Source organism: Telopea speciosissima, chromosome 9 (genome assembly GCF_018873765.1).
Source record: "Telopea speciosissima isolate NSW1024214 ecotype Mountain lineage chromosome 9, Tspe_v1, whole genome shotgun sequence".
Taxonomy (NCBI): domain Eukaryota; kingdom Viridiplantae; phylum Streptophyta; class Magnoliopsida; order Proteales; family Proteaceae; genus Telopea; species Telopea speciosissima.
The window spans coordinates 5,192,281-5,211,025 of record NC_057924.1 but is presented as its reverse complement, the minus strand read 5'-3'; the positions used below and the strand labels follow the sequence as shown (position 1 = coordinate 5,211,025).

At 38.7% G+C, this 18,745-nt stretch overlaps 2 protein-coding genes across 2 annotated transcripts; one reads left to right on the top strand and one right to left on the bottom strand.

Annotated features, from left to right (window-relative positions):
• The first annotated feature begins 3,260 nt into the window (after positions 1-3,260).
• On the top strand, positions 3,261-8,159 carry LOC122640997. The gene is made up of 2 exons (XM_043834307.1): positions 3,261-3,721; positions 7,436-8,159. Exons 1-2 carry the CDS (start codon positions 3,439-3,441, stop codon positions 7,816-7,818), a joined length of 666 nt encoding a protein of 221 aa, XP_043690242.1. The 5' UTR covers positions 3,261-3,438; the 3' UTR covers positions 7,819-8,159.
• Positions 8,160-12,127: 3,968 nt separating this feature from the next.
• LOC122640286 (S-type anion channel SLAH4-like) lies at positions 12,128-14,836 on the bottom strand. The gene is made up of 2 exons (XM_043833437.1): positions 13,916-14,836; positions 12,128-12,391 (listed from the first exon to the last, which is right to left on the bottom strand). The coding sequence occupies exons 1-2, from the start codon at positions 14,834-14,836 to the stop codon at positions 12,128-12,130; spliced, it is 1,185 nt and encodes a 394-aa protein (XP_043689372.1).
• Between the last annotated feature and the right edge of the window lie 3,909 nt (positions 14,837-18,745).

The following is an 18,745-nucleotide window of genomic DNA, read 5'->3' as shown; positions in this document are numbered from 1 at the left end:
GAATGATACTTCTAAGTCTTATTTAAACCTAAATAAATCAAATCTATTAGAAGAAAGGCTTAGACTCTTTTTGGATTACATAAATAGATTCATGTGGAATTAATCATCTTAGCTAGAATCCAATGACGAAGAGTTGGAGAACTAACCCAACCCATCAGAAATGCTCAACTCCCATCTCTTTTATTTATTTATTTATTTATTTGTCTTTCCTGAGGGCTCCATTTGTTTTTAGTGCCTTTGGTCGTGAGCAGCGAGGTTAAGTGTATGAATTTGATTTGTTTCCAGCAAATCTTATGTTTATGATATATTTATGGTATTAGGGATGTCTAGAGGTAGTTAATTAGGCACCCTACTAACCTAACTGTTTTATTAGATTTTTTAATCATTAGCAAATAGTTTATTCTGTTCTTTGTCTGCAATTGGTTTGTTTAGCTTTTAAGTATATTTATTGGATATCCTGGATTTTCTCTCTTTCTTTTCCTATCTCTCTTAATGAAGTTCCCTAATTATACAAAAGAGGGTTAGATCCAAATGAATTCAGATGTACTCATAATTTTTAGCAGTTAATCTTGAGGTAACTATGCTTGATTATAAGGAGTTATCGCTTTTTATGTGGTATTAAAAAGACAAATGACAACATAGAAACTACAAAACATCATTATGACGCTAATATGAGACTGTCGTAAACATCATATTTTGATTATCCAAAATACCTCATCCCTTATTATACGGAAGTCGAACCAAAGGTTTTTCCTGATTTATAATTGAAAAACTGTGTAACCAATGCTTGTTTATACTAAGCATGTTCCATTTTTTTAAACTGGATTTAGATCCCTAAAAAAGAGAGTGGTATCGTTGTTTTAGCCACCATCCTAGGGTCCTAAAACACCCCCCCCCAAAATATACGAATGGTCGAACATACTCCAATTGTTGTAAAATACCATCTCTTGTCCATCCAAAGGTCGCAATCAAAGGATTCTTCTTCACCGTGACTTAAGGAAAACTTGATCCTTAAATAGACTTCATACCCATTCTTTTTTTTCTTTTTTTTGGGTAAAAACTCAATATACCCATTCCAATTATGTGTGTGGGTCGAGGCTTAATGCCTTGAGTTTTAGTTATTTTTGAGGATCAATAGAAATATAGAATAAAAGGCTGTGGCCACCTAGGTCATTAATTGTATACATTGAAAATTAGTATATATTAATCACTGACCAATGAATTCTCTGTTTTTTTGTTTTTTTGGTTTTTCAATTTTTTTTTCTATTTTATGTCAATTGTTTGTGTTTTTTTTTCTTTTTTTTTTAATGGTGGGGGATCTGGACTAGATGAGGAATAAAAGGTCTTGAACTCGTAACCTTAGAGGGGGACTAGGTTTTACTGCACTAATTTCATACCAATTAATTTATCAATTGTTAGAGTTGATCAACCCATACTATTGCTTGAATTCGAATTTGGATTGTGAGATGCTCCCCAATGTAATGACCATGGAGGCATGGACTAGCAAAATCCCAACTAGAAATGATTTGATTACTTAAAGTAGTTGTGTTTGATATTTATATACACCCAAAAAAACAAGATAACTTTGGATCTTTGCATTAGCTTTTGACAACAAATTCATTGATTAAGACAAGGTGGGCGAATGCTAGGTCTTTAATAACCTCTCACATTATATGTGTCAGTCCAGACCACTAAAATAAGAGATTAAGAGGATTAAGGGGAAACAAATTATTTTTCCCTAAAACTTGATTGGACCGTAAAGCTCATGAGTCTCACATAAGGTTAGCAAAGTGTTGTATCTTTTTTTATGCTAACTTTGAGATCAGATTCAAAGAGATTAAAGGTACGCTTGGTGGAGGCTCGAGGGAGACAGTTGAGGCTAGGGATTGAAAAATAAGAGAATAGGGGTATTAAAAAATGAGAACAGACCAATTGAATCGATTAGATCCGATTGAACCAGTCAATCAAACTCCTTATTGATTTGGTATTGATTTTGATTTTCATAAATCGTTCAAAGATCAAAACTTACAAGATCGATCGTTTGAATTTAAATCGAAAAACTAATAAAATTTAAGAAGAAAAAACGCTACCTGATCACGTGCGGTGTGTAGTCCATTAGTCCGTGTGTCTAAACACAGGGACATGCGAAATGACCGTTGTGTCTTCATGAAAAGTTGAAAATTCCCAGGTGTGCGACGACCATTTTGCACAATCCTGTGTCTGGGATTAAGGTTCATGCACTGCATACGACCAGGTACCATTTTCCTTCACTAAGATTTAATATTTCTTTACATTTTTTCTTTTTTATATGAAAAGTTGAGAACAGACTAATATGAGACCATTAAGAAACGGTTGAACCAATAGCTATCGGTTTGGTTTCTTATAGACCAAGTTTATTCTGAACCCAAAATTGAATCAAAGCAGTATATGAAAAACTAATTGTACCAAACCAGACCGGAACAACCAACGGTTTGACACCCTGATACGGGAACAGCTATATATATATGATACGCCATTTTGATATCAACAAACAAAGAAATTCGTACATAAAAAAAGAAGAAAAAAAAACCTTTTATTGCTTGGTAATCTTAAGAATGCTGTGGAAAAGAAAATACTTAAGAACGTAATCTTGTTATGGTAATTTATAATATATAAGTTCACTATTAACAAAACAAAATCTTTTTTTGTTTTTCGGTTAAGAATAGAAAATTCTTTTATTGCTTGGATAGTTAGTTAGTTGATCGATCAAAGGCCAAAAGTGCTTCATCCTTAACCGTCAAAATAAATTATCGCATTCGGACCGTAGATTGCATTAAAGGAAACGGATTGGAACCCAACGTTTAATATACTCGTGGGTCCCTCGGTAACTCACGTAATCTGAACCTGTTGGTTGGTATCTTATTCCTACTATTTTTCAAAACAAAAAAATGCTGAACACGGGATTTGATCCCAATCCTGAGGATTCTATTGGTGAAAGTTTCCGCGTTTGACTTCTATCGTTATAAATCTCTTTCCGTTCCGTCCGAACGGAAAGAGTAACTACTTCTGATGAACGGTTAGGATTTTAGTTCAGGATGAACTCTAATACACGATTCACACACGGTTCTGAGTCCTGAAATAAACGTGGACCAGAGTATCTTCTTCAATTCTTTCCTGAGAAAAGAAGCAGTTGAAGCTGAAGCAGAGCAAATAAGAAAGATTATAAGGAGAAAAAAAATGGAAATTTAGATTGGAAAGTTGAATCTTTTCACCTTTTAATCTTCCACTCTTCCTGTTCTATTCCTTGCTTCTTCAATTCTTCCTTGATTCTCTCTCATTTCTCTGCTCCGCAAGTATCGAACCTCGCGTTCTGGTAGATTTTTCTTGTCCAGACCTTGAATTTTGCGGGTCTTTGTTTCTCCCCTGTTTTCGTAGTTGCAAACAAACCACTTCACCAAGATGATTCAGCTCTTTTTTACGGTCATAACTGCCGAGATGGGTCTGATTATGATTCTATTATTTAAAACCCCTCTGAGAAAGTTGGCGATCTTAGGTTTGGATCGGGTGAAGCGAGGGCGGGGGCCGGTGGTGGCGAAAACTGTCGGAGGGACCGTTTTCGTGGTCTTTTTGTCTAGTGTGTTCAGCATGATGAAGATCCAGAAGCGTTCCATGGATGATGGTGCCGTTAATCCGACTGATCAAGTTCTTATGGCCAAGCATCTGCTCGAAGCGTCTCTTATGGGTAATACTCTCACTTCTGTATCGAATTTCTTTTGTATTGCAGTTAAAATCTCCCCATCTCGGTTTCATCGATTGTACTGTGTAAGTATTACTAATGGGGTGATTAATGTTCTGTCGGCAGGAAGTCCTTTTCAATTGATCATTCTATTTCTTCTACTTTCTTGTTTCCAAGAGCCGTTCGCTTCTGATTTGGTTTTTATTTTTTCTCATGCTGTTGATTAATTGGTTGTGATGATTAGTGTCTTTGTTTTGTTTTCTGGACGAAACAATCAAAATATTCACCCTTTATTTGAAATTGTAACTATGAACAATGTAGATCTTGACTTTTCCTGCTTATTTGCCGTTCCTTGACAAATGAAACCTTTTTTATATTTACAAATTGAAGAATGTGAATAAATGAAATGAACACTTCCTCTGTATGTCCTTCCTATATAGATAGGAAATAGGTGAACAATACTGGCTTTCTTTCTGCAACCTAATGGAAATGGTTTTATGATTTAAGAAAAGTATGTCATTTTATATGATATGTAATTACCTGCAAAAAAAAAAGAAAAAAAGGAGGAAGAGGAAGACATGATTAAAGGTGGGGTGTGTAAATGTTATATTTTTATATGTGAGCATGAGATATTGAATTGTTACCACTACTTGTTGATTTTTAACCTAGTAGAAAAAGTAGCTCAGCTGCTATCAAAATATCATTTAAATCTGGATAAACCCAAAGAAGTTTCTTGATGTTCAAGCCTTAAAACACATAACCTCAACAAAAAGGACGGGAAAAAGAGGTTCTGTTTAGAAGGAGTTATGGTTCTTGTTTTCTTTTCAATGAGAAACAATTTTCCATGTATTGAATAGTTTCTACAAACATGAATGAGGTTGAAAGGGACTTCAAATTGGATACTTGGTAGTTACAAGAATGGCAAGATAAACAGAGAAAGTTTAGCTAAATACTTATCTGAAAAAGGGGACAAGTTTCCTTGATTGATAAGTCTTAAAAATATGATACCTTTTTCTTTTCATGCTAACCCCACGCCCCCCACACACCACCCCCCCCCCCCCCCCAAAAGAAAAAGGAAAAGGAAAAAAACCAAAACAAAACAAAACAAAAGCTGAGTAAAAAGAGAAAAAGAAAAGGTAAGTAAAAGGAAAAAAGAAAATAAAAGGCTAAGTATTATTCTTCAAGGAAAAGATACAGCAAACTAATGTATGAAGTAAAACTTAAAAAAGTAGATAGGCATTGACAATTATATCGTCATGCTGAGTCTGATCATCCTGTGCCATGGGCCCAAAGTTCCAGTGAGATTGTAGAATAGCTCTGTGTAATATTGTCAGATTCAATGTTGAGTTGTTTCTTCTTCACTTTGCTGTAGCTTTTGCAATTACCAAATTCACCAATAGATTTCTTTCTTTCGACCAGAAATACTCTTTTTATGTCTTTTGACAGTTTTATCCATCTTGCTCTAAATTTGATGTTGATTCTGGCCATGTATTCTGTCTTTGACACATTCTGTGTTAGTGTCAAAGACAATTGCATTTTGTTTTACTCTCTTTTTTGGAGGTATTTTATTCTTTTTGGTTGATTTGTTGCTCCTGGTTTTGAATCTCTTGATTTTCACCTAATGTTATGTTGTCTCACCTTGCTAATGCTTTTCTTGTCAATTCATGTAATTGGCTGAATCAAGGTATCCTGCTTACATTAACACTTGGATTGCTCTAAGTTATTCTAAACCTTCAGCTCATGCCAAAACATCATATTTGCAACCACCTATTCCTGTATAATTCGTCCTTGTTCTGAAGCTGAGATAGGGATTCTATTCCTTATTTCTAAACTCTTCCCATGTGGCATCTATTACAAAAAATTTTGATCTTAAAGTGCAACTTTAACTACATCGAGGAAGATTTGTCTTCTATTTCCTGACCAAGATATTTAGATGGACTCTCCAAGACCAGAATATCTATATTTTGAATGGCATTAGACTGCTTGAACTCTTTGTTTTTTTTTCTTCAGTGCCCATTTTTTAAGAGTGTTTTCATCTGTATGCCTGATCACAATTGCAGGAAGAGCAATATGATTATGTTTCTTCCCTATCCTCCATAAGGAGACTATATTTCATATATAGTAACTAAAATTCTTGTTGCATACCAATAAATCTTTGATTTTCATCTGCACTTGAGTATGCTGTTAAAATAATAGATTTGTCTTATAAGCATTAGTAACCACAACCACAAATCAATATGGTAAGAGGCAGGAATGTACCCTCATGGTGGCGACGTCTGTTGTGTTGCCTCGAGAATTCTAAGTAATAATTCCTAAGAGTGGGGGTGGAGTTTATCATTTCATGCATTCCGTATCTGGTAGTAACTATATAACTTAGCAGGAGTAGTATTGCATAAAAATAAATAAATTAATTGGTCAATCTATAAGTTAAAGAGCTTAATAGCTGCTACACTGCTCTACATAGGGTAATGCATTCATCATTTTATATTAGGGGTGGTGATATTGACTGCTTTGAAGTATGTTATACCTTCTATCTCTGTTGTAGGGCTGCTAGTATGTGATACCTCACAAGTCCAACTGTCCAGTCCGGAGTCCAGACTTCCGAACTGTACTTCTGGTAAGGCCAGGAATCCCTTTTGAGCCCCAAGATGCAGGCTGGGCCAGCTTAATGTCCACAATACACTGTGCTGTCTGGCCTGGCATGTCTAATCATTGTACCTGTGTACACTCAACCTTTAATTTATTGAAACTACTTAGTTCAGATATTGTTTTTCTACCAAGCATTTAAACATTTCCTGGAACCTGAACATGTAGAGCCATATTCAGAGTAAACCGGGTCCCTCCTTTATCCAAGAGGAGCAGGTTAATTGTCTGAGGCCATGGGTCCTTTCTGGTGACTATTTATACTTGGGGAACCTAGTTTGAAAGTTATTACTTTGTAAGGTCTTCAATTTAGGATCCTTTGCAAAGCTTACACATGTGAATGGGGTGTCTTTGTTGGACTATTGCCGTACAATTATATGTTTTACATGGAGAATTGTTGTGCCTCAGTTGCCCGCTTTAACCTCTTTTACACATTATGCTGGAGAAGCTATTCTCGTATTTGAATCTTTTGTGCTGAACATTTTATTGTCAGTGTGACAATAGAGCCTCTGTTTATTATTTTTGAGGATGTGGATTATGAAGCAGAACTTTTCTGATCTGGTGACAATAATCTCATTTCTTGCCACTTTTCTCTTCTTTTTGTTTTGTCATTGTTGTTTATTTTCCCTCTTTTGATAATATTTCCTTTTCAAATTCCATACTCCCTTTCCCATTTCTAGTCTGCCCTCTCTCAAACAAATAGCTGCACAAAGCTCCCGGAATGATAGTATGAAATTTGAAGTCTACGCAATAAGAAATTCAGTTACATTTTTATATCTGTTCTTGCTGGTATAGTTCTTTCGATTTTGGCTGTGGATTGCAGTGTTTGAGGCTAACATTTTTACTAACATAGAAATCTTGGCAGTTCACCCACGGAGTTAAGTTCAGGTTTATGGCTTGGCTTGTTGGCAAGTGAACTTCATATGTGGGAGTCAATTGTTGGATGTTCAGTATCTGCAGCATTTCTTTGTTCCACTAATTTAAGCTCAATTTTATTTATATTCTAGAACCCAATTTACTTAGAAACTGCTGCTTGAAACGCTTGCATCTGATCTTGGTTGGGTTAATTACATGCAGGATTCTCCCTGTTCCTTGCATTGATGTTAGACAGACTGCATAATTATATCAGGGAACTGCGCTTGTTGAGGAAGGACATGGAGGCTGTGAAGAAACAAAACCGAGGTTTTGAGGATGGGAAGAATGGAATTTCAGAGGAAATGAAAGCATTGGAGAATGAGGTGACCACCTTGAGGGAGAAGGTTAAGCACCTCGAAACTGAATGTGAGACAAAGACAAAAGAAGCAAAGGCTGGAGAAGCAAATGCAATGGCTCTGAAGAAGCAGTCGGAAGGGTTCCTTCTTGAGTATGATCGCTTGTTGGAGGACAACCAAAACCTTCGGAACCAGTTGCAATCAGTTGACCGAAGGTTGTCGCGTTCTGATAGCAAGAAGAATACATAAGGTGACCATGGAAGTGGCGGTTGACAGTTCTCTATTTTCCAGATTTCTTCTTGTTTGATGCGTCAAGGTCTATCCGGCTTGGTGTTATAGGCATGAAAATCCAGGAGAGTCGGTATTATAGGAATGAAATCCAGGAGAGGGATGAAACAATGCAAATGATTGAGGCTTTGTTTCTTTTTCTTTTTCTATCTGGTTTGTATAATCAGTTCTAGGCTTTTAGCAAGGGCAAAACGTTTGATTATTCAATTTTGTCAGTTGATTTGCATGCATAATTTAAGACTGATAATGGAGATTGGCAGATGTGAAGTGGACAGAAATATACTCAAAAATCCGTTTTCCTATTGCTGTTTTAGCCTCTCTTTTTTGTTTGGAGTTCATAGATAGGAATATCAGGTATTTTGAAGCCTGTTTTGGAAAGTGGATGTGGCTCAAATCTGGCAGGTAGGCTGATCAGCCTGAAGTTAAAAGTTTTTTTTGGCTTTCAGGGAGGAATTTCAACAAGAGGGAGGGGAAGAAGAAGAAAAAGGGCAAATGCCCAAAGCAAAGAAAATGGGTTACAGTCTATAGCAACCCCTAGAAGGAAGAAAACATTGATTATTATTAAGACAGAAGTTTTTCTTCACCGAGGGTGAAAAGAGAATCTCTTCAGCCATGGTGATTTGATATTTTGATTGAACTCCTGGAATAGTGAATTTCATCATTAATTCTCGCCTTCTATTGTGGAAGGTCTTCGAAATACCTTTTTTTAGTCCAATCAGTGGGTCTGATCCCATGGATTAAGGGATTCTCTCTTCACTGTGGGATAGAAGGAAAACTCGGTCAATAAATCTCTCACATTATCAGCTCAATGGGGGATGCAAGGTGAAAAGTATTTATCCAACTGAGCCATCTTTGGGCCTCCTTCAAAGACTCCTGAATTGCCTTTAAGCCACAAGATCCAAAATATATGGCATGACAGCATGAGGGAAGCAATGTTCGTGAAAAAAGTCTGGGTCTTGACACTTAATTTGGGCCAAGTGATGGGTGATCCAAATAATCCGACTGACTAGGTCCAATTGATCAACTGAAGCAAATGGAGATATCATCGTCAAGCAGGTGCTATTGAACATAACAATGACGGATCGGGGTCCTCTCCAGCACATCCCAGAGGTTGACATGTGGCTGAGATGTTGTTTGAACAGTGATGATGGATGCGTACATCTGAGCATCGTGCACATGCGATGGAGAGAAAGATTTCCAGCTCGAACAGCGAGGATGGATGTGCACACCCGAGAGAGTTCAGAGTATCTCCTTCACTTGATTATCAATGGGAATCCTAGGATCTGGATCCTGTACTTCTGCCTGCCTGGTACTGTGTTGCGCCCTATACACAGCAAGGCGGTAAAGACCGCCTTACCCCCACTCGGACAAGGCGCTTGAGCAGGGGTAAGGCGATCTTTTCACCGCCCTGCTGTGTCTGGGTGCGCACGGCAGTTCCGGGCAGACGGAAGTAGAGGATCCCGATTGGGGAATCCTATACTTTATTTCACCCAAAAAAAAAAAAAAAACATTTCTTTACCTTCACCAGCTTGCCATGTGGCAAAATAGCCTACCTAATGATGCTCTAAATTGAGTTAAACCAGAAGAGAAACCGCAACAGCAAATGGCATACCTTTTAAGTAACGATTAAGCACTTTGTCCCTGCGTTTGGAATTAAGATGAAAAGAGCCTATCTAATAGAACCAGAAAGTTCTGGATCCTAAACCATGCTGGCCGTAGTTGAGTAGCGAATTCATCTGTGTCGTCTTCTGCGGAGCTCGATCTAATGAAAATAGAGAAACAGAAGCGTGATGGGTAAGAATCTAAGAGCCTCCATTTTGAGGACAGCAAAAGCAGTAAGAGGAAGAAGATTGCTGGCTCTCAAGAAGGTGAATAATTCAAAGCAATTCAGTGAAGAAAGGAGAAGAAAACGAATGAGACTGACATCATATATAATCCCTTTGAATCAATGGAATATAACTCTCTCATATATTATAATGGTTGAGGCATCCACATCATGTACAACTAGTCCGGGTATCACTCCCGAGGATATTCCTAGCTTGGAAAACATTAATAACTTTTGGATTCCCTTTCTTCTTCAAAAAAAATTTTTTACTTTTTATTTTTTATGGTAAACAGGCCGGGTTTCAAGAATCGGGATTGGATCGGATCAGAATTGGCCAAGGCTGATCTTGATTCAGGCCCATCTGGCTCGTCTGTTCCTCGTACAGAAACTAGGGTTAGTTAGTGTATGTTTTTTGGTCGATTCCGACCTATTTTTTATATACATATAGGTATCTCATACCAATCGTATCAAATCTGTTTGTTATTGTTCGATACATATATATATGGTACGGTATGGTGTATTTTTACCGTTTTGTCTATATAGATATTATATCGAATACTGACTCAGTATAGGTATCTCATACCGATACCATATCGAATTTATTTGGTACAGTTCGATGCAATATAATCAGTATGATATCGGTATCAATATACGGTATGCGGTATAGGTTGGCACCCTTATTCCCGGGTCTTCTTCAGTTGAAGACTCTACTAAAACTAGGGAAGCAAGCAACTCTTTGAATCAGCCCAGGTGTATGCCGTCTGACTCAAGCCCACGGGCCATGGGAAGTGAGAGCCTACTCAATTTCAAAGCTTAGAGCTCTGCTTCTGCTTGGGAAAACCCATTGGATCGAGGTGGCAAACCAAGCAGGCCTTCAGTGCTTGGCCCTGCCGCATTCTCTCCAGAAAAGGGTGGAGCCTACTGAACGTGGTTTTAATAATCAGTATCAATATCAGTATCGGTATCGGCCAAACTACCATTCTGGATCGGTGGTATAATCAATAGGATAGTGACCCGTGGCATAAAGGATTAAAAGTACTAAAAGAATGATAAAAATTGGTATTGGATTGGTATTGGCATCGATCAATTAACCAATACGATATGAGAGGGAAAAAAAAATGTCAGGAGGCACAACAGTGTACACCTTAAGCTCAAAGAGTCTTTTCCAAAAAACGGTGGCCAGCCACTTTGCAGTAATTTAATTCAACTGGTTAATGCCTAATGAGTCTGCTTAATTTTGGAGTTTTGGCCATGCATGTATGCAACATGCAGTATACACATATGCTCTATCGCTTTCTCTCATTTTTGCTATGAGACAAATAATTATGTTTGCTTTTTTATTTCATAACGCAAGACAACACAATTATGAAGAATTTCATTTCTAATCTCGAAAGAGATTGTGTTTTCGAGATTGTGTTAGATCTTAGTTGATTCAATCAATAATCCCTCTTTCTCAAAATCTGATCCCCAAGTACCAAGTTATCCATGGTCTCTCTTCTGGACAAGCAAAGCAAAGGTTGTGAATAGGTATTGGGGGTACAAAAAGAGTACATTGACATATATTGCTTGATCCCTTGACGAATGGTTTTCTACGACATTAGTGAGATCAAAGTCCAAACCAAAACCAATTAAACCATTCTAACTTTTTAGAATATGATAATCTATGATTTTATCGTGGAGAGGAAACGAGAATACAAGATTTATTTACAGTTTACAAGGTACTCGCTAGCTAGCGGTGAAGATCGATGGTACCATTTTTTGGGGGAATGACAACCCTACCATGATCCACAACAAATTTAAAATATATATATATATATATATATACTAGGAAGATGAAATCTACAAGATGTCTTGAAAATTCCTAGCTTCTTTGCTAGATGACCGTAGACAATTTTCTCTCTCTAACTCACTCTCAATGTATTTATATGTTTTTTGTTTTTCAAATAAAATTTTTATTGAAGATTAAAAAGGAGGCCAAACAAGCTTAAGATAGACTACAGACAAAGAAAACTAAAGCTTAAAAAAGGGGGACTCAGTACATCCTAAAACATATTGGCAAGGGCAACAAATCACTCGCTCACCCAAGAGAAATAATAAAACAAGGCTACGGGAGATCTGTGAGACGGACCAAGGGTGGTCCTTGTCCTATTTGATCGACGGAGGATCGATCTCAGCATATAAACTAGGCCGATCAAAGGCCACACGGGCCAAAAGAGCCTCCTCCTCCGACAAAAAAGGAGATAAAAATTTTTCAACCAAAATTTTTTCTACCGCCAGGGTCCATCGCCTTAACACCAAGATTTGCATTCCTTTGATGTTGAGTTCTGCCAATAATTGGAGTTGTCATATGGGAGCCCACACGACCACCTCGAAAAGCATTCCTAAGATCATCACGATTTTTTCGACCCAACACCCGAGTCCACCCGCACTACATTTATATGTTGTTCAGCGATAGGTAGGAAGGTTGAGAATGGGATCACTGTCAGGTAAGAGCATACTAGTGTTGAGTGCAGTGGAGATAATCAAGGCAAGAGAGACCAGAACAGAGAGTCCCGATAGCACATAAGTTAGACCTCTTGCTATGCATCCATTCACCTCTTGCGCGTACTCCGCCGCTGCCAATGCCAGCATCGTTACTGGGAACGAATAAGCCCACCATGCAACGTTGAACCTCTTCATTGCTTTCTTGAATAAGGTTGGCCTTGATACCTATTCATTCAAAGAAACGAAAATCCCAAACACATCAATTTCTATTCATTATTGCTCTATAAGTATCCACAAGAAAAAAAAAAAAAATAATAGATCAAAAGTATCACCAATTCATTGTTAATTATTTAATAAGCAATTACTTTACACAGCAAATCATTTCTCATGAAGCAAGCAACCCTAGCCTCCCTCTCTCTCTCTCTCTCTCTCTCTCTCTCTCTCTCTAGACTTCAATATTATGTTTACCTTTAAAAATATCCTCGAGCCAATATAGAATTCTAAACACTAATCCTGAAAGGGTTAGAGATGTGGTGTGAAAAATCTAACTCTAATATGGTCAAAGGATGGTGATGGTGAAAAGATTAAGATATTAGCCATGGAATTGAAGGACACTCTACAAAACTTAGGTGTTAAAAAGTTGGTTCAAACCACCAAACTGTATTGAATCGATCGCAACCGGTCTGAATTGAAATCGATATAAACTTATTAGAATATGTTTCTGATAAGACACCAAATCCAGCTTAAAAAATTGAATTGAATCAAATTCAAATTGATATAACTCGATAAGAAACCTATACCAGCCTGAAATTCATTAAAAAAACACACACATTTTTTCGTACTTGTGAATATATTTACAGGATTAACCAAACCCAAACCCAAATCATTGAGAAAAACCGAAATCAAATCAAACAGACACTTCTTTATTGGATCATGTTTTGGACTCACTCATTCTCACACTGAATCGATGAAACCAAACAAAAACCGGTCAAAACCAACCGATGACACCCCTGTATAGAATCATAGAATGGTTGATGTGATGAACAATATGTACAGTCATTGTACCTTCCTACCAGTCAAGGCTCGTAATCTCGATATCGGCTGGATCGGATTGGATCGGATCAGGATTGCCCAAACTCGGGCAGATATCACACTTTTGCCTCTGTATTTTTGCTAAAAAAATATGATTTTTTTATATTTTTACTTTTGTCCGTATATCGGTATCGGGATCGGTCTCAACTTATACCAATCCAATCCGATCCAAGATTACGAACCATGCTACTAGCCACCAACCTTAATGGTCCCAATCAACACCACCTAATACCCCTTTCTCTCGGATCTAACTCCTCTCTCAAGTTCCCTGCCCGATCAGATTCGTAGATTCCTCTCATAGAGGACTGGAAATGATGACCTCACCCCTGCGATCTTTTATGGTGTATTTTCCTAATTATCAATGGTTCCAAGAAGTCAGACATATACCTAAACAAAATATCTCTCTATCTCTCTTGTCAATGGTTCCAAGAAGTCAGACATACCTAAAAAAATATCAGAAGCGATCTTTCCGGGGGTTCCAACTGCGTATTAAACCCAATTGGGTCACTTTCCTCTCCTGGGTTTCCATCTTAAATCTAGATTTGTGTAAATTGCTTCCTTGAATTTCTTTCTGTACGTTTGCATCTTTTTAAGTCATCAAATCAAAGGGAAGCTTTCTAATTTGAAAATTAAGAAGAATTTACACATCATACCCACCAGAGACGTGAAGAGGAAAAGGGAGAGAAAGAAAAGCATCTTAGAAGAGATATCAAAGTTTCCAGAAATGGAGTCCCATGCCAAGCTCGCCATGCTCGGTGCCGCAAAGAACAAGAAGAAGACAGGCCTGAGCATCGTAGGTAGCCGATCGGTTCCCGATAATCTCTGATAGAGAGTAACGAAGAGCACCAGATAATGTGCCATTCCAAGAGAGAACATACACACTGCACTCTCCCTCCAACCCATCTCAGCCGCTGCTTGGGCTCCAGCAAGATTGCCCATCACCGATAATAAGCTCGTGGGATTGGCCACACCTGATAAAAAACGTTTCCCTTTAGTGAACCATTGACCGTAGATCTTGAGGTCGAGTACGATCACAGGTAACACGAAAACCCACCAAAGGATAAGATAGTAAATTGTTCTTGGGGCAACGAAGGGAGCAGATTGAAGTAGGAGAAGCCATGAAATCCAAGGAGCGAAAAAGTAGTTGATTCCGACGTGGTGAAGGAACTCGGCTTTGACCATTTTGAAGTAGAAAAAGCAGCGAAGAAGGTAGAGAAGGGAGAGGAGTAAGAGTGTGAGGAGAACGAAAGACCAGAGGAAGATGGTGACGGCGGTAGGAATCATGTGGAGGAGGAGCTGGAGAGCGTTAGGGTGGGAGGTGGGCTCGCCTAGGGTTTTCCATAGCAAGGCTTGACTGCATAGGGAGAGGCTGATTCTGAAGTAGCCAGCGTGGATCTTTGTTAAGATGGACGATGGTGATAGAGATTGAGATCGTGATTGCTTTTTCTTAGAGACGACGATTGAGGTGAGATCTCGACGTGCTTGTGTGATGATCGCTGATGGATCCAACACCAGCTCGATATGTAATGGTGATTTGTTGTTATTCTTGTTGTTGTTGCTGCTCCCACTCTCCTCCATCGTAATTTTGAAGTCTACTGAGATCGTCTCTTCTTTTGTGAAGTCCAAGTCCTCGTTATATAGAGTGAACCGAGAAGAGATGAGATGTGGGCTTTGCGGGTTTTACGTTTACGTGTCTAATGGATGGGACTCTCAATCTAAATGTATGGGTGTTAGATTGGACTCGTCTAATATGAAATAAATTGAAGGGTTTTATTTAACATGTTTTATCAGCTCAGTTCTGAAGTTTTTGGCGTATTAATCAAATACTAGTAATAGCCTCTTTGTGAAAACAAGGTATGATCCACCCAGACCACCCCGCAATGGTGAAAACCTCGTGCACTAAGTACACCCTTTTTAGAGTCACGATGCATGCCAATTGTCACATGTGATACGAAAGCGGAAGATGAGACTTTTGACGTGGAACCGTGCTGTAGGGGACTAAGAGTAGTAGAGTTACACTATTTTATTGTGGGAAAAAAAAAAAAAAAAGAGAATGGAATAAAAAGGAAGAAGATGACCACCACCACTGTGAACAGTGAGTCTCTGAGAAACTTCTCTCTTTATCTGTACTGTGCGGCTGGTCTGGCTTGGGGAAGGTGAGTGGAAAGCGGCAAAGGTTCAGAAGGATACACAAGTGTCGGATTGTCTTAATAGGAAAGAGAATGGATCATGTGCATGTATCAATAAGTGATCATACATCTCAGAATCAATCACATTTTAATTTTATTTTCATAAAAACCTTTTCTCTTTTTATAAATAACAAAATTAAGACAGATGGTTGGTTCTTACATTACGTTCACGTGCAGATAAACCAAACTCAATAGGAAATGCACGTGAGACGGCGGACATGACATGTCTATTTGGACTTTTTTTCTTTCTTGGAGTTCGAAATTGGAATTTTGCAAACTTTGTTAGTGACAGCCAAATTCTCGGAGGAGTTGAGGTGGCCCACGCAATGCCCAAATTCTTAATTCTCCATTGGGCTGCTTGGATGAGATGAACCCATTTATAAATGCATTGTTTGGTTTTGATGCGGGGATTGCGCTTTTCTTAAATTCCTTGGTTTTCGCCTTTATTTAGTGGGCCGCCTTTTATCTTATGGACCATAGCCCACATATATATATATATTATGTGATCAATTTAATAGCTATTAGAGTCTATTTAGTAGTCCTCCGTGGATTAATGTCATTAGCAGAGCTTGAGTAGAGAAGAAGTGAGACTGCAGCTTTTAGTTTCTGATGGTTAACAGCTCAGAGACGTAACCATAATAAAAATTAGAAGGGATAGAGAAGAGAGGGGACCAAAAACCTAATTAGTTAGTGCTTCCTTCGGTTCTTAGACTAATAAGTTTTCCTCTTAAACAAATGTATTTTCACCCGGAACAAAAGAGGTATAATAGTGTGGTGATGTACTTGGGAAGCCACTTTGTCGGGTTATTTCTTGGCGGATGTCGCGGTCCAGACATTGGAATTGGGTGAATCGGTTCTTCTTATGTCCGTCTCACCCAAAACAACTGTTCACATAGATGCATAATGATAAAATGGGGAAAGCTTTCATACACGGTCGTGTAAGTATGCACGATCGTGTCCCCTCTCACAAAGAGTTGAAAAAGTCATAAACCCCCCCCCCTCCAACCTATTAATTAATGCCTTGAACCTTCCACCCTCTCACATACATGGCTTACACAGTCGTGAATGAAAATTTTCCCTTAATAAAATAAATAAATAAAAAAAGTGAAAAAGCTAACAACGATGTTATGGGGCTCAACATGTGTCATCCTTTTTTTTCTCTTTTGAAAAATACTCCTTTGTCCTCTTGTGTCCCTATGTCCAATCCTGTGATTGGTGTATGCAGCATGAACCCTCTCCCAAAAAGACTCTTGATAAAGAAAACCCCAGAATTAAAAATTTTGAGAGTCCTTATTATAATAAGGACAAAGTTTTTCCTTCACCGATAGAAGATGGTTCACCCACCTGCAATGTGCCTAATGGAGCCCACTCTAGTGTATGGGCGTTAGATTGGATCAGCCTAGTATGGAATAGGTTAAAAGACTTGATTTAATGTGTTCCATTAGCTTTGGAGTTTTTGGTATATCGATCAAATACCTAACATTTGGTATCAAAGTTGGGCACCACAACACAGGTTCGAGTCATGGAAAGAGCTACTTAGAGTAGAGTGAAAACCATCAAGAAAAGGCTACATGTAGCAAGGCAAAAACCTTGGAGCAGAGTGGAGCCGCTTGAAAAGGACTACATACAGCTAGAGTGAAAGCTGCCTAGAGTGAGATCCGTCGAGGATGACGACTATAGAAGTGTGGTGGTCTGTTATGCGCCTAATGGGGCTCACTCTAGTGTATGGGCGCTAGATTGGGTCAACCTAATATGGGATAGGTTAAAGGACTTGATTTAACGCGTTCCACCAATTTCGAAGCTTTTGACATATCAGTCAAGTACCTAACACCACCATCCTAGGGTTTACAAACCCCTCTTAAGGTTTTTATATGTTCAAAAATACCCTACGGATATCCTTTCCCACCCCTCGGTGAATGGAACCGTGGGTGGAAGGAAAATCGGTCCTTATACTATCGTTCCCTGATCGGTACGGTTCCTTAGTGCCTCTCACAAGAGGGGGTGGGACCCACCCGGGACACCTGACAGAACACTCTGCCCAGATGGAGTCCACCCTCCTCTTGTGAGAGGCACTAAGGAACCGCACCAGTCAAGAAACCGCATACGATAAAAATTCAATGTTGATCCAAAACTGATCACTGCCACCTTAAATACAATGCATCTACTCAATCTCACCATCCTAGCTAAATCGATAAAGAAGTTTTGACTCAATTTCCTTGGAGCTACTCAGGGATTCAACACCTTTGACAGTTCATGTATCCATTACAGAAGCACTTTGGAGTCCGGAGAAATATGAAACATCTTCTTTGTTTCTTACTAGAAACCTAACTTAATGATCTGGAACTGATGTGATGTTTTGATTCAAGTAATTGGACCTACAGAAACAAGTAGTGGATCTCATTGCTCTCGCACGCCATGAGAGGCAAAGACTACTTTTATTATGCTGTGATGGATCATAAGTACTACTATGTACTTAATTTGTGTTCTTTCTTTTGACGTGTTTTCCTTTTCCATATTGCCTCTTGCTACTTGATATTTGATCATTACCATTCACTACATATGCTTCCAACTCCCAAGTTGGCGTTTGGTGACTTGGTGGGAAGTTGACTACTGGATTCCACTTGTAGTTTCTCTAACTCTACCTCTCGTTCTCAAACCAAGTGGGTTGGAAGTTGTAACATTTCTTTAATTTCTCCAAGATAATCCCTTAAAATTATTTATAAATGTTTTAGGGTTTAGAGAGTATGATAGGTGATATAACCTCTCTTACCAGACCATTGATATACTGACGTGTGTTCTCTTTCCAGGTCAGGCCGGTCCGGCCGACCTGAATTTAGGAATGTCCGAACCCAAATCGACCGGCAAGACGTGGCAGCTCATACTGAATTGAGAATGGAGATCAGATTGGCATAACCATGACCGACCCGAGTTTCATGTAACCATCGATCGGCACACGCGATGAGGGAAGAATCGCTTCACCCATGTCACAAAGGCCGCATGAGCCAGGTCATGCATCGGGGATGACCCTCCTGGACAGGTGTCAACGCAGGTAGAGCTCCACCTATGCACCCGCTAGACCGAAATAACAGTCTAGCATCGACAAAAAGCCTATGACGGTCTAGGGCGCAAAACTTATAAATAGCCAGACACCACTCAGGTAAAGAAGACGATATTTTGGCTGAGGTTTACATAGCCTAGAGTTTATCTGTGTGTGCTTTCTAACTTTGGCATCGGAGCTTACTCCATCGGCTTAGACCGGCACTCCTCCAGCCTGAACTTGTTGGTTTGCAGGATGGTT

What these genes read in the sequence shown, in the direction of transcription:
- LOC122640997 (XM_043834307.1), top strand. Translation starts at nt 3,439, where the DNA reads ATGATTCAGCTCTTTTTTACGGTCATAACTGCCGAGATGGGTCTGATT. An exon ending in GCTCGAAGCGTCTCTTATGG is followed by an intron (nt 3,722 to 7,435) that starts GTAATACTCTCA and finishes AATTACATGCAG; the next exon opens with GATTCTCCCTGTTCCTTGCA.
- LOC122640286 (XM_043833437.1), bottom strand. Translation starts at nt 14,836, where the DNA reads ATGGAGGAGAGTGGGAGCAGCAACAACAACAAGAATAACAACAAATCA. An exon ending in TTTTCCTCTTCACGTCTCTG is followed by an intron (nt 12,392 to 13,915) that starts GTGGGTATGATG and finishes TTGAATGAATAG; the next exon opens with GTATCAAGGCCAACCTTATT.